A 22,354-nucleotide genomic window follows, 5' to 3' on the forward strand; every position below is an offset into this window, starting at 1 on the left:
GAACTATATTGATGTAGTGGTGTAGTACACAGCCCTGTGCTTGTTTCCTCTGTATGTGGCCTTATACAGTACACCATAAAGTACACCTCCTGTCCCTCCCTTCGTCCCCAGCATTCCGCTACAATGACCTGGTGTCCCCTCACTTCCTGGATGTGATCGCCAACCTATCAGGCTGCACGGCCCACCGCCGCTTCAACAACTGTTCTGACATCTGCTTCCACCAGAAGTACCGCAGCCACGACGGCACCTGCAACAACCTGCAGCACCCCATGTGGGGCGCCTCCCTCACCGCCTTCCAGCGCCTCCTCAAGTCAGTCTACGACAACGGCTTCAACCTGCCGCATGGCGCTAGCAGCCGACATCACAACGGCCACGCCCTGCCTTTTCCCCGCCTCGTTTCCACCACCATGATCGGCACGGAGACCATCACCCCAGATGACCACTACACCCACATGCTCATGCAGTGGGGACAGTTCCTGGACCATGATCTAGATTCCACAGTTGCCGCCCTCAGCCAATCACGTTTCTCAGACGGCCAGCTGTGTACCAACGTGTGCACCAATGACCCTCCCTGCTTCCCAATCCAGTTCCCCCCGGGGGACCCTCGGCAGGCGCGCAGCGGGTCACGCTGCATGTTCTTTGTGCGCTCCAGTCCCGTGTGCGGCAGCGGCATGACATCACTCCTCATGAACAGCGTGTTTCCACGGGAACAGATCAACCAGCTGACATCGTACATCGATGCGTCCAACGTGTACGGCAGCTCACGCCACGAGTCAGAGGAGGTCCGCGACCTGGCCAGTCAGAGGGGTCTGCTGAGGCAGGGCATCGTCCAGCGCTCTGGGAAGCCCCTGCTACCCTTCGCCACGGGGCCCCCTACAGAGTGTATGAGGGATGAGAACGAGAGCCCCATTCCCTGCTTCCTGGCTGGAGACCACAGGGCCAACGAGCAGCTGGGTCTGACAGCCATGCACACCGTGTGGTTCAGGGAACACAACCGCATAGCTACAGAGCTGCTCAGACTCAACCCACACTGGGACGGAGACACCATCTACCACGAGGCAAGGAAGATAGTTGGCGCACAGATGCAGCACATCACCTACAACCACTGGCTGCCCAAGGTAAGGACTACTCTACTATATAGATATACTACTCTGTCTCATACTCTAACCAAGGTAAGGACTACTCTACTATATAGATCTAGTACTCTGTCTCATACTCTAACCAAGGTAAGGACTACTCTACTATATAGATATACTACTCTGTCTCATACTCTAACCAAGGTAAGGACTACTCTACTATATAGATCTAGTACTCTGTCTCATACTCTAACCAAGGTAAGGACTACTCTACTATATAGATCTAGTACTCTGTCTCATACTCTAACCAAGGTAAGGACTACTCTACTATATAGATATACTACTCTGTCTCATACTCTAACCAAGGTAAGGACTACTCTACTATATAGATCTAGTACTCTGTCTCATACTCTAACCAAGGTAAGGACTACTCTACTATATAGATATACTACTCTGTCTCATACTCTAACCAAGGTAAGGACTACTCTACTATATAGATCTAGTACTCTGTCTCATACTCTAACCAAGGTAAGGACTACTCTACTATATAGATCTAGTACTCTGTCTCATACTCTAACCAAGGTAAGGACTACTCTACTATATAGATATACTACTCTGTCTCATACTCTAACCAAGGTAAGGACTACTCTACTATATAGATCTAGTACTCTGTCTCATACTCTAACCAAGGTAAGGACTACTCTACTATATAGATCTAGTACTCTGTCTCATACTCTAACCAAGGTAAGGACTACTCTACTATATAGATCTAGTACTCTGTCTCATACTCTAACCAAGGTAAGGACTACTCTACTATATAGATCTAGTACTCTGTCTCATACTCTAACCAAGGTAAGGACTACTCTACTATATAGATCTAGTACTCTGTCTCATACTCTAACCAAGGTAAGGACTACTCTACTATATAGATATACTACTCTGTCTCATACTCTAACCAAGGTAAGGACTACTCTACTATATAGATCTAGTACTCTGTCTCATACTCTAACCAAGGTAAGGACTACTCTACTATATAGATATACTACTCTGTCTCATACTCTAACCAAGGTAAGGACTACTCTACTATATATATCTAGTACTCTCTCATACTCTAACCAAGGTAAGGACTATTCTGCTATAAAGATCTAGTACTCTCTCATACTCTAACCAAGGTAAGGACTACTCTACTATATAGATCTAGTACTCTGTCTCATACTCTAACCAAAGTAAGGACTACTCTACTATATAGATCTAGTACTCTGTCTCATACTCTAACCAAGGTAAGGACTACTCTACTATATAGATCTAGTACTCTGTCTCATACTCTAACCAAGGTAAGGACTACTCTACTATATAGATCTAGTACTCTGTCTCATACTCTAACCAAGGTAAGGACTACTCTACTATATAGATCTAGTACTCTGTCTCATACTCTAACCAAGGTAAGGACTACTCTGCTATAGAGATCTAGTACTATGTCTCATACTCTAACCAAGGTAAGGACTACTCTACTATATAGATATACTACTCTGTCTCATACTCTAACCAAGGTAAGGACTACTCTACTATATATATCTAGTACTCTCTCATACTCTAACCAAGATAAGGACTACTCTACTATATATATCTAGTACTCTCTCATACTCTAACCAAGGTAAGGACTACTCTACTATATAGATATACTACTCTGTCTCATACTCTAACCAAGGTAAGGACTACTCTACTATATATATCTAGTACTCTCTCATACTCTAACCAAGATAAGGACTACTCTACTATATAGATCTAGTACTCTCTCATACTCTAACCAAGGTAAGGACTACTCAACTATATAGATCTAACCAAGGTTCCTGTCAAAGGTCTTCAGATTGATGAAAGGTGCTATCTCTGTAAATGATTATTATTGGTGATGATGATGATAATGGTCACCCCCTCCCTCAGGTCATGGGTGACGCGGGGAGGAAGCTGATTGGCGACTACCACGGCTACAACCCCAACATCAATGCCGGCATCCTCAACGCCTTCGCCACGGCCGCCTTCCGCTTCGGACACACCCTCATCAACCCCATCTTGTACCGGCTGGACGAGCACTTCCAGCCCATCCCCCAGGGCCACATCTCCCTGCACCGTGCCTTCTTCTCCCCCTTCCGCATCGTCAATGAGGGTGGCATCGACCCCCTACTGCGGGGCCTGTTCGGAGTGGCGGGGAAGATGCGTGTGTCGACCCAGCTGTTGAACACGGAGCTGACGGAGAGGTTGTTCTCCATGGCCCACTCTGTGGCGCTGGACCTGGCCGCCATGAACATCCAGAGAGGAAGGGATCATGGGATACCGCCCTACAATGACTACCGGACCTTCTGTAACCTGACCTCGGCACAGAGCTTTGACGACCTGAGGAATGAGATCAAGAATCCCCAAGTCAGGGAGAAGCTGCAGAGGTGCAAACCAGGTTTTTAGCTATCAATCATTTGCAGTCACACTTGAACTGTGGCTCCATTGGGGTTGAGTAACAGTGCTGTGACTGTCTGTCTATTCCTATCTCTCCAGGCTATACGGCACTCCCCAGAACATCGACCTGTTCCCTGCTCTGATGGCTGAGGACTTGGTTCCTGGTAGCCGGCTGGGACCCACCCTCATGTGTTTGCTGGCTGTCCAGTTCAAACGCCTTAGAGATGGGGACCGGTGAGCTCACATCCCCTCAGCTACCAATTCTTGTCAAATTAATTATGCTCATCCTCAACACATTTTTTAGGAGGATGAGAGAGAGAGAGAGAGAGAGAGAGAGAGAGAGAGAGAGAGAGAGAGAGAGAGAGAGAGAGAGAGAGAGAGAGAGAGAGAGAGAGAGAGAGAGAGAGAGAGAGAGGAGAGAGAGAGAGAGAGAGAGAGAGAGAGAGAGAGAGAGAGAGAGAGAGAGAGAGAGAGAGAGAGAGAGAGAGAGATGGACACAGTATAGGTTTTGTCTGTATGGTGTGTGTTTACATGTAACCCTCCATCCTCTCCTCTCCTCCTGGGTTGTGCTTCCAGGTTCTGGTATGAGAACCCAGGTGTATTCACCCCGGCCCAGCTGACCCAGCTGAAGCAGGCATCTCTGACGAGGGTGCTGTGTGACAACGGTGATAACATCACTCGTATCCAGCAAGACGTGTTCAGCGTGGCACAGCTGCCCCACGGATATGGCAGCTGTGACGACATCCCCAACATTGACCTGCGCATGTGGCAGGACTGCTGCGAAGGTGGGTAACATAGAATATAAAACACACATTCATTCTGTCTTAAACTACTCCTTATTCCTTAAGTAGTGCACTACTTTTTGTCATAGACATAGTGTATTGTCTTTCTATATGTCTTTGGTGAAAAGTAGTGATCTGTGGAAATGGGGAGTCTCTGGGATTGGTTGTGTTGATGCTTTTTTATACATGTTGTGGAGTGTAACTATGGTCCAATACTCTTGAGTGAACTTCCTCTTATTCTTCATCAGAATGGAATATTTTAGGATTTACTGCTTCAAAGATTTAAAAAAAAGATACCCAGACTGTTGGTACTGTTGGTACACAGGGTTATACACGGTTACGCAGGGTTAATGTTTGGACGCTTATTTCTGTGGAATGTGATGTGGGAAGCAACAGGACAAGAGAGGCTCTACATTTGATTACGAGGCACCTGACTAGGCTTTGGGTAATAATTGGTCAGTGCCCCACAGTGTTTGAGACTGCATTTACAAAAGCTTTGTGCATTTGCCTGACAGTGCTATCTGTATGACTGCTGTCATTTGCCTGCATGTGAAAACAACAAACACAGATAAGATAGGACAGAGATTAAATAATACAAATGTTCAGGCTTTGTCTCATCACAGTGAAATGGGCCATTGACTAGCTAGATTGGATCCCCAGTTGTGGCTGTATAGGTTAGGGCTTGGGTATAATTGGAATTGTTTAGTGGGTCAAGAATGTACCTTTGATCAACATTACAATAAATGCCATGGGTTATTTTTCATATTTTGGTAGTGTGTTTGTCTTGAGAGATGTATGTAATCAGCTACCTGCTCTACTGTTCCCTACTATCTTCTGACCCCAGCCTCCTGGTACTACCCTCTGACCCCAGCCTCCTGGTACTACCCTCTGACCCCAGCCTCCTGGTACTACCCTCTGACCCCAGCCTCCTGGTACTACCCTTTGACCCCAGCCTCCTGGTACTACCTTCTGACCCCAGCCTCCTGGTACTACTTTCTGACCCCAGACTCCTGGTACTACCTTCTGACCCCAGCCTCCTGGTACTACTTTCTGACCCCAGACTCCTGGTACTACCTTCTGACCCCAGCCTCCTGGTACTACCTTCTGACCCCAGACTCCTGGTACTACTTTCTGACCCCAGCCTCCTGGTACTACCTTCTGACCCCAGACTCCTGGTACTACCTTCTGACCCCAGCCTGCTGGTACTACCTTCTGACCCCAGACTCCTGGTACTACCCTCTGACCACAGACTCCTGGTACTACCCTCTGACCCCAGCCTCCTGGTACTACCCTCTGACCCCAGACTCCTGGTACTACCCTTTGACCCCAGCCTCCTGGTACTACCTTCTGACCCCAGCCTCCTGGTACTACCTTCTGACCCCAGCCTCCTGGTACTACCCTTTGACCCCAGCCTCCTGGTACTACCTTCTGACCCCAGCCTCCTGGTACTACCCTCTGACCCCAGCCTCCTGGTACTACCCTCTGACCCCAGCCTCCTGGTACTACCCTCTGACCCCAGGCTCCTGGTCCTACCCTCTGACCCCAGCCTCCTGGTACTACCCTTTGACCCCAGCCTCCTGGTACTACCCTCTGACCCCAGCCTCCTGGTACTACCCTCTGACCCCAGCCTCCTGGTACTACCCTCTGACCCCAGCCTCCTGGTACTACCTTCTGACCCCAGACTCCTGGTACTACCTTCTGACCCCAGACTCCTGGTACTACCCTCTGACCCCAGACTCCTGGTACTACCTTCTGACCCCAGACTCCTGGTACTACCTTCTGACCCCAGACTCCTGGTACTACCCTCTGACCCCAGACTCCTGGTACTACCTTCTGACCCCAGCCTCCTGGTACTACCTTCTGACCCCAGACTCCTGGTACTACCCTCTGACCCCAGCCTCCTGGTACTACTTTCTGACCCCAGACTCCTGGTACTATCCTCTGACCCCAGACTCCTGGTACTACCCTCTGACCCCAGCCTCCTGGTACTACCCTCTGACCACAGACTCCTGGTACTACTTTCTGACCCCAGACTCCTGGTACTATCCTCTGACCCCAGACTCCTGGTACTATCCTCTGACCCCAGACTCCTGGTACTACCCTCTGACCCCAGACTCCTGGTACTACCCTCTGACCACAGCCTCCTGGTACTACCCTCTGACCACAGACTCCTGGTACTACCTTCTGACCCCAGACTCCTGGTACTATCCTCTGACCCCAGACTCCTGGTACTACCCTCTGACCCCAGACTCCTGGTACATGACCAGGCTTCTTAACACATTACCATGTGATTGTAAGGGTTACATATTACATTGAGAGTTAGCCCTGATGTTGTACATTCCATCCCAGGGTTCCATTGACTAACCCAGTAGTAGGCTACATGACTGGGATGACAGTAGGTATGAGTATGGGGGTTTGTCTCGGCCCATCTACTAAAATATATTATTTGTCACATGTCGTCACATGTACGAGCAGCGCAACCAATTCACCAATTTATTGAATTATCTGGGACACTTCTCTTCAGCCTAAGCATAGGCTAGTAGATATGCTATTGGAAATTGTTGGAAAGTTGGAATTGGTATCTGGGGGTGCAGGAGAGGTTTTGGTTTTTGGAGAGCAGCTGAATTTTCCCTCCAACGAACCCCTGAGTGGATGACTCTGAGCCACTTATTCTGGGTGGCTGGGTGAGAATACAGGGCTTCTGTGAGCAGCTATTACACATATTAAGCTATTTACTCCCTACTGTGAGACACACTAGTCACAATGCACTTTTCCATTGGATCCTTTGAATGTTTTAGATGATGTCATGATTTACACTGAGTAGGCATTCAGGGACTTTTGAGTTAAATATTTTCTATTCAGGTGGATACGGGGGTGAAGTGGAGAGGTCTGGGGGTGTACTCACCCTACTTTCACCTGACTCTCCCTCCACCTTCAACTGTTGCCTCATGCTTGTGACATTAATATTGGAAAATTGGTTATTCATCAAGTCAAATTAAATATAGTGAAATATAAGTCAAGTATGTTTTATTCCAAATCAGCCTTGGACAATGGCCAACTAGTTTCACTAGTCCTTGCTATGAGCTCAGATAATGTCCCTTGAGAACATAATGATTTTGGGATTACATTTGTGGTCGACTGTGGTCTCTTATGCTTAGATGATTGTTTTCCTTTTTTCTCTTGGCTCTGACCCTGAGTTCACTCAGCCTTCACAAATGAACATGGGAAAAGCTAATAAAAAGTGAATATCCTGTCAGTGGAGAGGGTCAGATGGGGAGAGAGTCAGAGGAGAAGAGGGTCAGACATGTAGAGGGTCAGAGGAGAAGAGGGTCAGACGTGGAGAGGGTCAGAGGAGAAGAGGGTCAGATGTGGAAAGGGTCAGAAGAGAAGAGGGGCAGACGTGGAGAAGGTCAGACAAAAAGAAGATCAGAGTAGAGGGTCAGAGGTGGAGAGGGTCAGAAGAGAAGAGGAGAAGAGGGTCAGAGGAGAAGAGGGGCAGACGTGGAGCGGGTCAGACAAAAAGAGGGTCAGAGTAGAGGGTCAGAGGTGGAGAGGGGCAGAAGAGAAGAGGATCAGAGGAGAAGAGGGGCAGACGTGGAGCGGGTCAGACAAAAAGAGGGTCAGAGTAGAGGGTCAGAGGTGGAGAGGGGCAGAAGAGAAGAGGGTCAGAGGAGAAGAGGGGCAGACGTGGAGCGGGTCAGACAAAAAGAGGGTCAGAGTAGAGGGTCAGAGGTGGAGAGGGTCAGAGGAGAAGAGGGTCAGACATAGAGAGGGTCAGAGGTGGAGAGGGTCAGATATGGAGAGGGTCAGAGTAGAAGAGGGTCAGTGGAGAAGAGGGTCAGTGGAGAAGAGGGTCAGACATAGAGAGGGTCAGAGGTGGAGAGGGTCAGACTTGGAGAGGGTCAGAGTAGAAGAGGGCCAGAGGTGGAGAGGGTCAGACATAGAGAGGGTCGGACATATGGAGGGTCACAGGTGGAGAGGGTCAGATATGTAGAGGGTCAGTGGAGAAGAGGGTCAGTGGAGAAGAGGGTCAGTGGAGAAGAGGGTCAGATGTGGAGAGGGTCAGATGTGGAGAGGGTCAGATGTGGAGAGGGTCAGGGGAGAAGAGGAAAGAGTTATGCTCTGGTTTCTGTGTGTGTGTGTGTGTGTGTGTGTGTGTGTGTGTGTGTGTGTGTGTGTGTGTGTGTGTGTGTGTGTGTGTGTGTGTGTGTGTGTGTGTGTGTGTGTGTGTCTTTCTCTTCATGCATGTGAGTGAGCGAGAGTTTTCTTTTTGATAAATAAGTATTTTAGAGCTGAGTTTTTTTCCTTCATGTTATATGTGTTTTATAGCTTTTGTGTATCATCACCCCAACCTGAGAAGCTCCCACAGTGTAAGTTACAGCCCACTTAATTACAGGGCCTCAATTACAGGGCCTCTCTGTGTAACTGGTTTCTGTCAGGGTGTTTATTGCTCTTCTATTATAAGGAGGGGGTGAGCATCTTGGGGGCAAAGTAGATGGTGTTGGCTTAGAAAAGGATTATTGACAACATGTAAATAATATTTTGTCTCCAAATGTATTGAAAACATAAATGCATTTTCACAATAAGCACTTGTTGTCTCTCAAATACATTGCTGCAGTTGTTAGCTAGCTGGTACATTTTTGCCATATTATCATAGAAGTAGTATAAGTCAAAACACCTCAAAACAAGACAAGGTATCAAAAACAAGATAGAACAAGCTGAAACAAACCACCTAGTATTCCCCACATGGCAGCTTCTGGTCATTGTGGCTAACTATCTGACCATTCAGAATCATAACACAGGGCCTTCTACCCTTGCAATGCATGTTCATCATTTGCGTGACCTTGTCAGGGAAACCGTCTATAACCTCTAACAAGCCTCTACCCCGGATCCGGGAGCCCCCCCCCCCCCCCCCACACTGATTAGCATCGCTAGCAGAGCGTCACAATTAATAAGTAGCATCTAAATATCATTAAATCAAAAGTCCAAGACACCTAATGAAAGATACAGATATTGTGAATAAAGTCACCATTTCAGATTTTTAAAATGTTTTACAGGGAAGACAAAATATGTAAATCTATTAGCTAACCATGTTAGCAAAAGACACCCTTTTTCTTTGTCCACCATTTTTTCTCAACACCAGTAGCTATCACCAATTCGGCTAAACTAAGATATTGATAGCCACTAACCAAGAAAAAACCTCATCAGATGACAGTCTGATAACATATTTATGGTATAGGATAGGTTTTGTTAGAAAAATGTGCATATTTCAGGTATAAATCATAGTTTGCCATTGCAGCCAGCATCACAAATCTCACCAAAGCTCCTAGAATTACTACAGACAGCAACCTGTATTACCAATTTACTCATCATAAAACATTTCTTAAAAATACACAGCACATAGCAATGAACAGACACAGATCTTGTGAATTCAGACAACATTTCAGATTTTCTAAGTGTTTTACGGCGAAAACACAATAAATCGTTATATTAGCATACCACATACGCAAACGTTACCCGAGCACTGATTCTAGCCAAAGAGAGCGAAAATATATTAATTTTTTCACTTACCTTCTCAGAATTTTTCAGATGACACTCCTGTAACATCATATTACAACATACATATACAGTTTGTTCGAAAATGTGCATATTTAGCCATAAAAAAACGTGGTTATACAATGAAAATAGTAGCAAAACAAGCCTGGAAATGTCGGTCGCCATCTTTGAGTGATCTAGTTTAATCAATAGCTAATCATATACTTGACTAAAAAATACAGGGTTGACAGGAATCGAAAGACAAATTAGTTCTTAATGCAATCGCTGATTTACATTTTTTAAATTATCCTTACTTTTCAATACAGGTTGCGCCAAGCGAAGCTATACAAAACAAGATGGCGGCGTAAGCTTTAACATTTTTCGACAGAAACACGATTTATCATCATAAATTGTTCTTACTGTGAGCTGTTCTTCCATCAGAATCTTGGGCAAAGAATCCTTTCTTGGGTCTAATCTTCTTTTGGTCGAAAGATGTCCACTTGTCCATCGAAATGCCCACTAACATACGACCGGGAGCCCGAAATGTGCCCAGCGCGTCAAAGTGCACAACAAAGCAATGCCTCAAAATCGCACTAAAAGGATATAAATTGCTATACAGCAGTTCAAATGAACTACCTTATGATGCTGTTAACACCTATAACGGGTGAAAACATGGCCGGAGAAATATTACTGGCTACACTAACGCTTGGAAAAAGAGCAGGGCGGTGTCCACCGCGCGTCCGGCGCAGCTGGAAAAGAGTTCCTACCTACAGGTTTTTTTCTTTTATAGTGGCTGTGATTGTGCAATCGATACCATTCAAAGCGTCATCACGTAAAGGCATCCAGGGGAAGACGTAAGCAGTGTCCGTATCCTCATAGCGTTCACAGTGGCCTTTAAACTGACTCCAGATCAGGGGCCAAAATGTGTGAAATCTGACTCCATGTCAGGGAAATTGCTGTAAAATGAGTTCTGTTCCACTCAGAGACAAAATTCCAACGGCTATAGAAACTAGAGAGTGTTTTCTATCCAATAATAGTAATAATATGCATATTGTACGATCAAGAATTGAGTAGGAAGCCGTTTCATCTGTAGAGACAATTATGCTAATTTGAAACAGCACCCCCTATAGTCGCAAGAAGGGTGTGTGGGTGTGTGGGAGGGTGGCGTCTTGGTAGCCCTGCTCTTAGATAAGCTCTTTGAAGTGTGTTGAAAGGGGACCTGAAGATGAAGTGGTGTGTGTTCAGGGCAGATCCCCACCTACCACCACACTGTACTAAGGTGTGAGTGAGAGACTGTCAGCAGAGCTTTAGCAGTACTCACCAGCATCACTGACAGATAAGACTGCACAGGGCATGGGCCCAGAGCTTTAATTCATTCATCTTTATGTAATCTGAGTTTCCTGATTTGCCCCATTGTTTAAGTTGTGATTTGTTGTACCCCCAGACTGCAGAACCAAGGGTCAGTTCAATGCCCTGTCCTACCACTTCAGAGGGCGAAGGTCAGTGGACCAGAGCTCTGCAGAGGAGAAGCCTGCAGCCAACAGCATACAGGAGAACAGCAGGTATCTGGCTACATTAAGTTCCTTGAATGTGATAACCATTCTGTGTCATAGCTAACGACTGTGGTGACTAAAAGTATTATAACTCACAAAGTTATGCTATAATAACATATGGTTGTATTTTGGGATGTGTTTTCTTATATTTCAGCCCAGCTGAAAGCACTCCTGAAAATCTTGTGAATGTCTCTCTCACCTGGCAACAAAGCATTGAACCCTCGCTGAATGACTTCCAAGACTTTGTGGTGGACATGCAGAAGACTATCACAGGTTTACGGAAGCAGGTGAGAACAGTTGTACACTACATACGGCTAGCTCTGCTGGGTTTGTTCTTTAAGAAGTGTTACCCCAGTCTCATTCCGTCTGCTCATCACACATTGAAATAGCAACACCAGTCTTGTTGGATAGTGATTTGAGTGCTTCTTTACATCCTTCCTCTACACTGCATGTCCAGTCATATTCAGCTCAGGCTCTTACACTTAGAACCTATGCAGAACATTGTGGAATCCAGACACTATTAGCCGGTATTGTATGTGCCCAGATTGAACAGGATATGCTGCCTGATGGTAGAGCATTTTAGCATGTAGCACACTGGGGTGGGATAAAGGAGAGCTAACTGTGCTGTAGGCTAACAGGCTAACATGGCTTTGATTAAAGTGGAACTTAAAGCGTTTTAACTACTTTGCAGATATGAAACAAACAGACAATCATAATATCAGTAAAAAATATATAGTTCTCAGTTCATGCAAAAAAATTACTTTATAAGAGATTTTTTTTAAATGCGTACTTTTTTACTCCAAATTCCATTGTTGGCCGAATAGAGGGATGCAGTTCGATGCATGATTCAAATAATTCACCAATACATTTCTTGGTAGTTCCTGCTATCAGGTTATAAATTACAGCTGGCCTGGTACATTGTTTGCTTCCTCTACCCATTCAGGATGCACTGTTTCAGTTTCAATTACTCTTTATTTTGGACAAAAACGGACGAATGTAACTAAGGTTGGGAATGTCAATACAATCAAACAAGCAAGGGCAATGATCACAAGTCTGTCAATACATGGCTAATAGACTAGCGTATCTATTCATGTAGCTATTTATTTAGCGATAAACACGGACCCAAACATTAGTTAACTAGCTAGCTGCTGGGAAGATGTCATGTCATTGGACGAGTGGGTAAGTGGCCAACTTTTTACCCTCATACCGTGTTTTTTTTTTTTTTTGGTTATCAAGCAAGAAATTTGGATGGCTTTGCTAGCTAGCTATGCTGAATTGAACCACAGTTAGCATGCATATTTCTTAGTTGTCAATCAAATGTATTTGGCATCAATTAAATGGGCGGACGGGCAGGCAGTTCTCATTCAATTGTCAAAACATGGGTTGAGACAAGCATGCATTGGCAGGCGAGCTGCAGAAGGGCGAGTGGGCTACTATTCCCCATCGTTTATCAGCGCAATTTTGATGGTCAACTACAAGCTGAAAAGGTTTTAGAGTGTTTATCTACTGTTCCCTCGTTAGATTTTAGCTCATCTTTCTCTGGCTAACATTAGTTGTTGATCTTAAGGAGGGAAAGACACCTGTTCATGGTTGTTGGATAAATAGGACTGTAAAGTTCCTAAATGTAAGTGGACTCATGTGGTAATTACATATTCGCAGAAATCCATTCAGGTGTATTTTGTGACTTTTGGCGAATGTGTTCTAATGGTCTAAAGTCACGCTGTTGCTACGCTGTTGCTACTGTCTGTTTTTATTATGCCTTGATCAAACAGAGAGCCTAATTGCACTTTGGTACACCAGAAGTACATTCATTTCCAATGGTACTCTGCGTTTGCCTTGCAGCATTGCGTTAGAGGCAGTTTCTGTGTGGTTCATACGTTGGATGTATCAAACGTATGCATCAAATTGTATGCGTAGGCGGTTTGACGGAAATGATAGCAGAAGGTGAATGTTGAACTTTTGTTGCACACATATCCAGATGATGCTGCGTACCATTGTGCGCAATGACGCTGTAGGTTTGATCGAGGCGATAGGTTTTATTTACTGCAGTGTCTATTCATTGTCCAAACGCACATGCTGCTGCTTTCCCACTATATATTGCTGTAGAATTTTCACAAATGCGTTACTGTATGTCATTCCCAAACATTCGATGAAAGTATGAAAATGTGAAAATTACCATATCTAAGCATCAGAAAAATGGCATCATATTTTTTCCTGGGGGTTTATATGAACAGATTTTTATAAGATTTCATGTTGCTAAAACACTGTCAGTTCCACTTTAAGTTGTAAGTGGTACAGATGATTTAAACAGACTGGGCCCTGTGCCCTGCCCTTGGCCCCTCTGTGGGCTGCCTGGGTCTTTGAAGGGGGGTATTTATTGTAAGTGGATGGTTAAATAAAACTTCCCCGGGTCTAGCTTGTTCGCGTGACTCACATTACAGGAAAGACTTTGGGCTGTGGGTGTGTGTGTGTGCTGGTGGGGGTGGGGTGGGGGGGGGGGGTTGCTCTGGGCTTTAGTTTTGTGTGTTGCTCTGGGCTTTAGTTAGCAGAGGGGGTGCTACCTCCTTTCTTTAGCCTCCATTAACCCCTCCTGCCTGTCTGCAGATTAAAAGACTTGAAGCTCGTCTGAGTAAGACAGACTGCACTGATGCGGAGGGTCGTGAGCGATCGGACGGAGAAAGGTGGAAGAAGGATCCGTGCTCCACATGCGAGTGCAGAGTATGTACCCCCCGCTCCACACACATGTGAATGCAGAATATGTACCCCCCCGCTCCACACACATGTGAATGCAGAATATGTACCCCCCCGCTCCACACACATGCGAGTGCAGAGTATGTACCCCCCGCTCCACACACATGTGAATGCAGAATATGTACCCCCCCGCTCCACACACATGCGAGTGCAGAGTATGTACCCCCCGCTCCACACACATGTGAATGCAGAATATGTACCCCCCCGCTCCACACACATGCGAGTGCAGAGTATGTACCCCCCCGCTCCACACACATGTGAATGCAGAATATGTACCCCCCCGCTCCACACACATGCGAGTGCAGAGTATGTACCCCCCCGCTCCACACACATGCGAGTGCAGAGTATGTACCCCCCCCGCTCCACACACATGCGAGTGCAGAGTATGTACCCCCCCGCTCCACACACATGCGAGTGCAGAGTATGTACCCCCCCGCTCCACACACATGCGAGTGCAGAGTATGTACCCCCCCCGCTCCACACACATGCGAGTGCAGAGTATGTACCCCCCCCGCTCCACACACATGCGAGTGCAGAGTATGTGCCCCCCCCCGCTCCACACACATGCGAATGCAGAGTATGTACCCCCCCCCGCTCCACACACATGCGAGAGCAGAGTATGTACCCCCCCGCTCCACACACATGCGATAGCAGAGTATGTACCCCCCCGCTCCACACACATGCGAGTGCAGAGTATGTACCCCCCCGCTCCACACACATGCGAGTGCAGAGTATGTACCCCCCCGCTCCACACACATGCGAGTGCAGAGTATGTACCCCCCCGCTCCACACACATGCGAGTGCAGAGTATGTACCCCCCCGCTCCACACACATGCGAGTGCAGAGTATGTACCCCCCCGCTCCACACACATGCGAGTGCAGAGTATGTACCCCCCCGCTCCACACACATGCGAGTGCAGAGTATGTACCCCCCCCCGCTCCACACACATGCGAGTGCAGAGTATGTACCCCCCCCGCTCCACACACATGCGAGTGCAGAGTATGTACCCCCCCGCTCCACACACATGCGAGTGCAGAGCATGTACCCCCCCGCTCCACACACATGCGAGTGCAGAGCATGTACCCCCCCACTCCACACACATGCGAGTGCAGAGCATGTACCCCACCGCTCCACACACATGCGAGTGCAGAGCATGTACCCCCCCGCTCCACACACATGCGAGTGCAGAGTATGTACCCCCCCCGCTCCACACACATGCGAGTGCAGAGTATGTACCCCCCCCGCTCCACACACATGCGAGTGCAGAGTATGTACCCCCCCCGCTCCACACACATGCGAGTGCAGAGTATGTACCCCCCCCGCTCCACACACATGCGAGTGCAGAGTATGTACCCCCCCGCTCCACACACATGCGAGTGCAGAGTATGTACCCCCCCCGCTCCACACACATGCGAGTGCAGAGTATGTACCCCCCCGCTCCACACACATGCGAGTGCAGAGTATGTACCCCCCCGCTCCACACACATGCGAGTGCAGAGCATGTACCCCCCCGCTCCACACACATGCGAGTGCAGAGCATGTACCCCCCCGCTCCACACACATGCGAGTGCAGAGCATGTACCCCCCCGCTCCACACACATGCGAGTGCAGAGCATGTACCCCCCGCTCCACACACATGCGAGTACAGAGTATGTACCCCCCCACTCCACACACATGCGAGTGCAGAGCATGTACCCCACCGCCGCTCCACACACATGCGAGTGCAGAATATGTACCCCCCCGCTCCACACGCATGCGAGTGCAGAGTATGTACCCCCCCGCTCCACACGCATGCGAGTGCAGAGTATGTACCCCCCCGCTCCACACGCATGCGAGTGCAGAGTATGTACCCCCCCGCTCCACACGCATGCGAGTGCAGAGTATGTACCCCCCCGCTCCACACGCATGCGAGTGCAGAGTATGTACCCCCCCGCTCCACACACATGCGAGTGCAGAGTATGTACCCCCCCGCTCCACACACATGCGAGTGCAGAGTATGTACCCCCCCCGCTCCACACACATGCGAGTGCAGAGTATGTACCCCCCCCGCTCCACACACATGCGAGTGCAGAGTATGTACCCCCTCGCTCCACACACATGCGAGTGCAGAGTATGTACCCCCCCGCTCCACACACATGCGAGTGCAGAGTATGTACCCCCCCCGCTCCACACACATGCGAGTGCAGAGTATGTACCCCCCCACTCCACACACATGCGAGTGCAGAGCATGTACCCCACCGCTCCACACACATGCGAGTGCAGAGCATGTACCCCCCCCCGCTCCACACACATGCGAGTGCAGAGTATGTACCCCCCCGCTCCACACACATGCGAGTGCAGAGTATGTACCCCCCCGCTCCACACGCATGCGAGTGCAGAGTATGTACCCCCCCCACTCCACACGCATGCGAGTGCAGAGTATGTACCCCCCCCGCTCCACACACATGCGAGTGCAGAGTATGTGCACCCCCCCCCCCCGCTCCACACACATGCGAGTGCAGAGTATGTACCCCCCCACTCCACACACATGCGAGTGCAGAGTATGTACCCCCCCGCTCCACACACATGCGAATGCAAGGTAATTACCCCCCCCCTCCACACACATGCGAGTGCAGAGTATGTACCCCCCCACTCCACACACATGCGAGTGCAGAGTATGTACCCCCCCGCTCCACACACATGCGAGTGCATAGTATGTGCCCCCCCCCCCCCCGCTCCACACACATGCGAGTGCAGAGTATGTACCCCCCCGCTCCACACACATGCGAGTGCAGAGTATGTGCCCCCCCGCTCCACACACATGCGAGTGCAGAATATGTACCCCCCCCCCGCTCCACACACATGCGATAGCAGAGTATGTACCCCCCCCGCTCCACACACATGCGAGTGCAGAGTATGTACCCCCCCCACTCCACACACATGCGAGTGCAGAGTATGTACCCCCCCGCTCCACACACATGCGAGTGCGGAGTATGTACCCCCCCGCTCCACACACATGCGAGTGCAGAGTATCCACACACATGCGAGTGCAGAATATGTACCCCCCCGCTCCACACACATGCGAGTGCAGAGTATGTACCCCCCCGCTCCACACACATGCGAGTGCAGAATATGTACCACCCCGCTCCACACACATGCGAGTGCAGAGTATCCACACACATGCGAGTGCAGAATATGTACCCCCCCGCTCCACACACATGCGAGTGCAGAGCATGTACCCCCCCGCTCCACACACATGCGAGTGCAGAGTATGTACCCCCCCGCTCCACACACATGCGAGTGCAGAGTATGTACCCCCCCGCTCCACACACATGCGTGTGCAGAGTATGTACCCCCCCGCTCCACACACATGCGAGTGCAGAATATGTACCCCCCTCCGCTCCACACACATGCGAGTGCAGAGCATGTACCCCACCGCTCCACACACATGCGAGTGCAGAATATGTACCCCCCCCCGCTCCACACACATGCGAGTGCAGAATATGTACCCCCCCCGCTCCACACACATGCGAGTGCAGAGTATCCACACACATGCGAGTGCAGAATATGTACCCCCCCCCGCTCCACACACATGCGAGTGCAGAGCATGTACCCCCCCGCTCCACACACATGTGAATGCAGAGTATGTACCCCCCCGCTCCACACACATGCGAGTGCAGAATATGTACCCCCCCCGCTCCACACACATGCGAGTGCAGAATATGTACCCCCCCCCGCTCCACACACATGCGAGTGCAGAGTATGCACCCCCCCGCTCCACACACATGCATACACTCCCCTACGTATTTATTTGGACAGTGAAGCTGTAACTTTTAATTCGGCTCTATACTCCAGCATTTTAGATTTGAGATCCAAAATGTTTCATATGAAGCGAAAGTACAGAATGGGTTTTTTAATACAGTATCTGTTTCATTTAGAAATGAAATTACTTCATGTATCTAGTCCCCCCTTTTGAAAGTGTCATAAGTATTTGGAAAAATTCACTTATACATGTACAGTTGAAGTCAGAAGTTTACATACACTTAGGTTGGAGTCATTAAAACTAGTTTTTCAACCACTCCATAAATTTCTTGTTAACAAACTATAGTTTTGGCAAGTTGGTTAGGACATCTACTTTGTGCATGACAAGTCATTTTTCCAACAATTGTTTACTTCCAGATTATTTCACAATTCTAGTGGGTCAGAAGTTAACATACACTAAATTGACTAACTTTAAACAGCTTGGAAAATTCCAGAAAAGTAAGTCATGGCTTTAGAATCTTCTGATAGGCTAATTGACATCATTTGAGTTAATTAGAGATCTACTTGTGGATGTATTTCAAGGCCTACCTTCAAACCGAGTGCCTCTTTGCTTGACATCATGGTCAAATCAAAAGAAATCAACCAAGTCCTCAGAAACAAAATTGCAGACCTCCACAAGTCTGGTTCATCCTTGGGAGCAATTTCCAAATGCCTGAAGGTACTACCACGTTCATCTGTACAAACAATAGTACGCAAGTGGGAGGAGTTGCAATCTACTGCAGAGATAGCCTGCAAAGTTCTGTCATACTTTCCAGGTCTATGCCCAAACAGTTCGAACTTCTAATTTTAAAAATGAATCTCTCCAGAAATAAGTCTCTCACTGTTGCCGCCTGCTACCGACCCCCCTCAGCTCCCAGCTGTGCCCTGGACACCATCTGTGAATTGATCGCTCCCCATCTAGCTTCAGAGTTTGTTCTGTTAGGTGACCTAAACTGGGATATGCTTAACACCCCGGCAGTCCTACAATCTAAGCTTGATGCCCCCAATCTCACACAAATCATCAAGGAACCCACCAGGTACAACCCTAAATCCGTAAACATGGGCACCCTAATAGACATTATCCTGACCAACTTGCCCTCCAAATACACCTCTGCTGTCTTCAATCAAGATCTCAGCGATCACTGCCTCATTGCCTGTATCCGCCACGGGTCCGCGGCCAAACGACCACCCCTCATCACTGTCAAACGCTCCCTAAAATACTTCTGCGAGCAGGCCTTTCTAATCGACCTGGCCCGGGTACCCTGGAAGGATATTGACCTCATCCCGTCAGTTGAGGATGCCTGGTCATTCTTTAAAAGTTACTTCCTCACCATATTAGACAAGCATGCTCCGTTCAAAAAATGCAGAACCAAGAACAGATATAGCCCTTGGTTCACTCCAGACCTGACTGCCCTCGACCAGCACAAAAACATCCTGTGGCGAACTGCAATAGCATCGAAGAGCCCCCGCGATATGCAACTGTTCAGGGAAGTCAGGAACCAATACACGCAGTCAGTCAGGAAAGCAAAGGCCAGCTTTTTCAAGCAGAAATTTGCATCCTGTAGCTCTAACTCCAAAAAGTTCTGGGATACTGTAAAGTCCATGGAAAACAAGAGCACCTCCTCCCAGCTGCCCACTTCACTGAGGCTAGGTAACACGGTCACCACTGATAAGTCCATGATAATCGAAAACTTCAACAAACATTTCTCAATGGCTGGCCATGCCTTCCTCCTGGCGACTCCAACCTTGGCCAACAGCCCCTCCCCCCCCGCTGCTACTCGCCCAAGCCTCCCCAGCTTCTCCTTTACCCATATCCAGATAGCAGATGTTCTGAAAGAGCTGGAAAACCTGGACCCATACAAATCAGCTGGGCTTGACAATCTGGACCCCCTATTTCTGAAACTGTCCGCCGCCATTGTCGCACCCCCTATTACCAGCCTGTTCAACCTCTCTTTCGTATCATCTGAGATCCCCAAGGATTGGAAAGCTGCCGCGGTGATCCCCCTCTTCAAAGGGGGAGACACCCTGGACCCAAACTGTTACAGACCTATATCCATCCTGCCCTGCCTATCTAAGGTCTTCGAAAGCCAAGTCAACAAACAGATCACTGACCATCTCGAATCCCACCGTACCTTCTCCGCTGTGCAATCCGGTTTCCGAGCCGGTCACGGGTGCACCTCAGCCACGCTCAAGGTACTAAACGATGTCATAACCGCCATCGATAAAAGACATTACTGTGCAGCAGTCTTCATCAACCTGGCCAATGCTTTCGACTCTGTCAATCACCATATTCTTATCGGCAGACTCAGTAGCCTCGGTTTTTCTAATGACTGCCTTACCTGGTTCACCAACTACTTTGCAGACAGAGTTCAGTGTGTCAAATCGGAGGGCATGTTGTCCGGTCCTCTGGCAGTCTCTATGGGGGTACCACAGGGTTCAATTCTCGGGCCGACTCTTTTCTCTGTATACATCAATGATGTTGCTCTTGCTGCGGGCGATTCCCTGATCCACCTCTATGCAGACGACACCATTCTGTACACTTCCGGCCCTTCCTTGGACACTGTGCTATCTAACCTTCCAAACGAGCTTCAATGCCATACAACACTCCTTCCGTGGCCTCCAACTGCTCTTAAACGCTAGTAAAACCAAATGCATGCTTTTCAACCGTTCGCTGCCTGCACCCGCACGCCCGACTAGCATCACCACCCTGGACGGTTCCGACCTAGAATATGTGGACATCTATAAGTACCTAGGTGTCTGGCTAGACTGCAAACTCTCCTTCCAGACTCATATCAAACATCTCCAATCCAAAATCAAATCTAGAGTCGGCTTTCTATTCCGCAACAAAGCCTCCTTCACTCACGCCGCCAAACTTACCCTAGTAAAACTGACTATCCTACCGATCCTCGACTTCGGCGATGTCATCTACAAAATAGCTTCCAATACTCTACTCAGCAAACTGGATGCAGTCTATCACAGTGCCATCCGTTTTGTTACTAAAGCACCTTATACGACCCACCACTGCGACCTGTATGCCCTAGTCGGCTGGCCCTCGCTACATGTTCGTCGTCAGACCCACTGGCTCCAGGTCATCTACAAGGCTATGCTAGGTAAAGTGCCGCCTTATCTCAGTTCACTGGTCACGATGGCTACACCCACCCATAGCACGCGCTCCAGCAGGTGTATCTCACTGATCATCCCTAAAGCCAAAACCTCATTTGGACGCCTTTCCTTCCAGTTCTCTGCTGCCTGCGACTGGAACGAATTGCAAAAATCTCTGAAGTTGGAGACTTTTATCTCCCTCTACAACTTTAAAAATCTGCTATCCGAGCAGCTAACCGATCGCTGCAGCTGTACAAAGTCCATCTTTAAACTACCCACCCAATTTACCTACCTCACCCCCCATACTGCTTTTATTTATTTACTTTTCTGCTCTTTTGCACACCAGTATCTCTTCTTGCACATGATCATCTGATGATTTATCACTCCAGTGTTAATCTGCTAAATTGTAATTACTCGATTTATTGCCTACCTCATGCCTTTTGCACACATTGTATATAGATTCTCTTTTTTCTACCATGTTATTGACTTGTTTATTGTTTACTCCATGTGTAACTCTGTGTTGTTGTCTGTTCACACTGCTATGCTTTATCTTGGCCAGGTCGCAGTTGTAAATGAGAACTTGTTCTCAACTAGCCTACCTGGTTAAATAAAGGTGAAATAAAAAAAAATAAAAAAAAGTATAAACACCCTGGGACCACACAGCCGTCATACCACTCAGGAAGGAGACCCGTTCTGTCTCCTAGAGATGAACGTACTTTGGTGTGAAAAGTGCAAATCAATCCCAGAACAACAGCAAAGGACCTTGTGAAGATGCTGGAGGAAACAGGTAGAAAAGTATCTATATCCACAGTAAAACGAGTCCTATATCGACATAACCTGAAAGACCGCTCAGCAAGGAAGAAGCCACTGCTCCAAAACTGCCATGAAAAAGACAGACTACGGTTTGTAACTGCACATGGGGACAAAGATTGTGCTTTTTGGAGAAATGTCCTCTGGCCTGATGAAACAAAAATAGAACTGTTTGGCCATAATGACCATCATTATGTCTGGAGGAAAAAGGGGGAGGCTTGCAAGCCGAAGAACACCATCCCAACCGTGAAGCATTGGGGTGGCAGCATCATGTTGTGGGGGTGCTTTGCTGCAGGAGGGACTGGTGCACTTCACAAAATAGATGGCATCATTAGGTAGGAAAATTATGTGGATATATTGAAGCAACATCTCAGGACATCAGTCAGGAAGTTAAAGCCTGGTCGCAAATGGGTTTTCCAAATGGACAATGACCCCAAGCATACTTCCAAAGTTGTGGCAAAATGGCTAAATGACAACAAAGTCAAGGTATTGGAATGGCCATCACATAGCCCTGAC

The 22,354-nt window shown here is 48.1% G+C and overlaps 1 protein-coding gene across 2 annotated transcripts in view; it reads left to right on the forward strand.

The window, feature by feature from the left end:
* Positions 1-22,354, forward strand: part of LOC129811480 (peroxidasin-like) — a 120,535-nt gene that overhangs the window by 94,260 nt on the left and 3,921 nt on the right. For both annotated transcript variants that reach the window (XM_055862828.1, XM_055862827.1), the window contains exons 16-22: positions 112-1,118; positions 3,018-3,514; positions 3,624-3,758; positions 4,101-4,309; positions 11,286-11,403; positions 11,549-11,681; positions 13,999-14,112. In XM_055862828.1, the coding sequence (XP_055718803.1) occupies positions 112-1,118; positions 3,018-3,514; positions 3,624-3,758; positions 4,101-4,309; positions 11,286-11,403; positions 11,549-11,681; positions 13,999-14,112 (2,213 nt within the window). The remainder of the gene's footprint in view (positions 1-111; positions 1,119-3,017; positions 3,515-3,623; positions 3,759-4,100; positions 4,310-11,285; positions 11,404-11,548; positions 11,682-13,998; positions 14,113-22,354) is intronic.

This window comes from Salvelinus fontinalis, chromosome 15, assembly GCF_029448725.1.
Source record: "Salvelinus fontinalis isolate EN_2023a chromosome 15, ASM2944872v1, whole genome shotgun sequence".
Taxonomy (NCBI): domain Eukaryota; kingdom Metazoa; phylum Chordata; class Actinopteri; order Salmoniformes; family Salmonidae; genus Salvelinus; species Salvelinus fontinalis.